Genomic DNA, 3,611 nt, shown 5'->3' on the forward strand with positions numbered 1-3,611 from the left:
TTAATTGCATATTATATTGTCAACATTAACAAACAACAAGACCTGATCAATGTTTTGGGAGCTACCTATGCTGTTGTTCTTTTCCTTGCAGCTAGCGATGCCTCTGCTTTGTTGTGGCGGTTCAGTAGCATGAATGTACTCAGAGTTGCCTTACGCATTTGCTCAGGTAAGATATCGGAAATGAATCTCGGTCATCTGTTTGATTTTTTATTTTATTTTTTATCATATTGAAGTCACATGGATCTGTTATTGGTACATGTTTCTGGTGCTGCAGGTGGCTATTGAATTTTAAGAACAAGGCATTGTTAGAGAGGAAAAGGGAGCTGCTTGTCATAGAGGAAAAACGAGCACTCCATGCAGTGAAGGTTTTCCCCAAAGATGACCCATCTAAGCCCTGGAAGCTGACTGCTTCCCATATATGGAACTATTGTTACATTTATACAAGTCCAAATGTTGTTCATCATAGTTTTATAGCTTTCTTTTGATGCTATTGCATCGCCTCATGTACTCCTTAATTTCATTTAATAAAGATTGTTGTTCTTCCATACAAGAAAATGTATGTCATAAGAGTCACTTTCAGACCACTCTCAACTAAGTAAAAACAATTGTCCGAGATAGTTAGACACAACTAAAATGATAGCAAAAAACTGTTGTTGGAGCCATCTTAGCACAACAAGACTACATAAAAAACTATTGTCCAATAAAAACTCAAACAACAGTTATTTAGAGAAACCTATAGTATCAAAAGTGGACAGCCAACGCCATTTTCAACAGCCTGTTGTGTTTTTTAAATCCAGTCAATAGAAAAAAATTAGTCATTTGATGTAGAAGCTTCATAGAGACAACAGTAAGCATATATGGCGCTGTTGTTGTTTCTGGTATTCAGACAACAGTCATGTAAGCAGCTGCTCATGTGTAAAATTTACTCAGACGACAGTTTCTTGCTGTTGTCTGATACTTCCACCAGACGGCACAGGCTTTAACAACAGCACTGAACTTCATCAGACAACAGTCCAAAACTGTCGTCTGATGCCATTATTGGGGTAGTGTGGCATCACCAAGTTGAACAATTTCATCAGTAAGTTCATTGTCATCGTCAAGTTGCACTGTTTCTGAGGATATATTAGTCACTCTTTCAGGATGTGGCAATTGATCATATTGCTGGAAACGGTCTTGATATTTCAAGTACAAACTTTTAGCTTTATCATCTGCATGGTAAATCCAATTTGGTGTGATCGGTGGCAATGGGTGCCCAGGCAATAAACATATCTGTGTTGAAAAAAAAAGAAGTTTCATTAATCACATAAAATGATAGATATGAAATTTATTAGCAAATTGATCTATGTTACTCCTCACCTGAACAAAGTGATCGCTGTTCACAAATCCAAGGACAATCTCACGTAAATTTACTTCCATTGGTTTTCCCTCGCTGTATTCACATAATGGGAGAAATGTGAAGCACTGACCATCTGACAAGTTGACAACCACTACTCCATAACAAGTTGCAATCAAATGCCCCATGTCTGGTAGATCCATCCATTTCCGTTTAGGTGCAATATTGGATGCAGAATGGTTAATTCGTTTACAAAGTTTGTCCACAGAACTTTGTCCTCCATAAAGAGCTTCATAAAGCTCAAGCGTGCCTTTTAGCTCATTTAGCAAATCAATTCGCATTTTACGCCAATGTTTTCTACCAAATCCCAAAGCCGATGCCACAACTCTAAAACCACAATTACCATCATTTTCGACATCCATCGAACCGATAATATATGGCCGCATGCCAAATATGAACTGTGCTGTATACTTCTGAGTTAGCTCAAACCTCATATCCTTCTGAGCCAGCTTATCTGCCTGTGAAAAGATAACACTATACATAAAACAACTAGCAAATTATCCATAAATTCAAGTACATATTACTAAAAGCATATTTGTACCGTACCTTACTTTTCTCTGAGTGGTCATTACTTGTCTTCGTATTTGACTTACGTGAGACTTTTTGAACACTTGGAAGAGGCGAATGGGTCTCACGCTCAGACAACAATGTATTTATAATTTCAAACCCATATGGCAAACGACGAGTGCTACTGTCTTCCTTACTTGGACGCCCTTTGGTCTTTCTCTTTTCAGCTGGCTCCCTGAGTAAAGTAGAGCTCGGATTTATCAACTCATCAATCTTCACTAAGATTTGACGTCTTTTATCCTCATTTTGCATTTTGTTCTTCAGCCCATTCTGCCAATCGTTCTAATTGTGCTTTTAAAGGAACCTTTTCGTGCACTTTCAAGTCTTCTACTATTGCCCCGATCTCTAACTTTCTCCAGTGGTGATGATGCACAGATGTAATTGGTATGGGACTGTCACAACGCTTATATTCAGCTATCTCATGCGCACATGGTAACCCATGTGTTTTACGTATGGCACAATTACATGATGCAAGTTCCGATCTAATATCATCAGCCCTATGTAATCCAAAAAAAAAAATCCTGCTATTAGACCTAAACACAGCCTCGCATTGTATAAATTTAACTCCATAAAAGCTTGCCAACATAATAAATCTAAAATTCAATGAGTGCTTACTTGTTCGCTTCATAGACGATCTTGTTCAATGCCGCAATGGACACAAATCCTATCAACTCTCTCAAGTTTACATGCTTGAACTCATGTTGCACAAAACATCGACTTTTTTCAAATGAAGCCTTAACTTCAGTATGATGCAAACACAATAATGAGTGGATGTGCTCCCATGATACATTGAAGTCAAGTTGGGAAGATCTAAGTTCTCGCTTGAGCTTTGCATGTGCACTCTCGGCCCTGATCAAGAAATAAATTGATTAAGTAAAAAAGATAAGAATAACAAATTAAGTTGAAATGAGGCAATGTATAAATATTACCGATTCGAAGTCGTTGCACCAAGATGCATGTAGTTGTTTGTCCATGCTGCAATGAACATTTCCTTATACTTGTTCAACCAATTGGTCTTCAAATAATTTATCTCCTCAGGAAATGCAAAGTATTTTGATTCAAAAGCTATAAGGTTATGTACATACTCATCCTCAGTGCTACAATCCACCAAGCTATGCCAATCATTATTAAATGCTTCCTAACCTTCTTTTGTTGTGAATTTTCCTTTGCATTTTCTCATCACATTCTTACCAATGTGCCACTTACATAAAATCTGATGAGTATCGGGAAAGGCATTTTCAGTGGCTTTCATAAGTGCTAATTCCCGATCAGTGACAATTACCCCAGGCATAGAATCCTCATCCATAAGTGTTCTTAACCTACTCAGTGCCCATCTGTAATTATCTTCTGCCTCCTTTGACATGTAAACAAACGCAACATTGAAAGTTTGCTCAGTGCATGTAATACCCACAATCTCAAAAAGTGGAAAACGATACATGTTTGTCTTATAGGTGCAATCCATGATAAGTACATGTGGGAATGTACGTAGCATTTGAAGACTGAATGGATGACACCAAAACAAATCAGTGACCATGTGATCTTCGCTTCTATGATGCTCAATATATTGATGATCGCGCAAATTCTTTCGTAATTGTTGCATTTGAGTTCTGCCTACTCTAGCGATATTCCTAGCAAAATACCTAGCATTGTA

The 3,611-nt window shown here is 37.7% G+C and overlaps 1 protein-coding gene across 1 annotated transcript; it reads right to left on the reverse strand.

Moving 5' to 3' along the window:
- Positions 1-1,035: 1,035 nt before the first annotated feature.
- Positions 1,036-3,398, reverse strand: LOC133728492 (uncharacterized). Its single transcript, XM_062155902.1, has 6 exons — positions 3,167-3,398; positions 2,890-3,025; positions 2,576-2,809; positions 1,940-2,135; positions 1,357-1,851; positions 1,036-1,269 (listed from the first exon to the last, which is right to left on the reverse strand). Exons 1-6 carry the CDS (start codon positions 3,396-3,398, stop codon positions 1,036-1,038), a joined length of 1,527 nt encoding a protein of 508 aa, XP_062011886.1.
- Between the last annotated feature and the right edge of the window lie 213 nt (positions 3,399-3,611).

This window comes from Rosa rugosa, chromosome 1, assembly GCF_958449725.1.
Source record: "Rosa rugosa chromosome 1, drRosRugo1.1, whole genome shotgun sequence".
In the NCBI taxonomy this organism is placed as follows: domain Eukaryota; kingdom Viridiplantae; phylum Streptophyta; class Magnoliopsida; order Rosales; family Rosaceae; genus Rosa; species Rosa rugosa.

Excerpts from the sequence above, each read along its gene's own strand:
- LOC133728492 (XM_062155902.1), bottom strand. The coding sequence starts at position 3,398 with ATGTATCGTTTTCCACTTTTTGAGATTGTGGGTATTACATGCACTGAG. Across the intron at positions 2,136-2,575 it reads ATCGTCTATGAAGCGAACAA|GGAGCCAGCTGAAAAGAGAA; the intron begins GTAAGCACTCAT and ends TACTTTACTCAG. Across the intron at positions 1,270-1,356 it reads ACAGCGATCACTTTGTTCAG|ATATGTTTATTGCCTGGGCA; the intron begins GTGAGGAGTAAC and ends TTTTCAACACAG.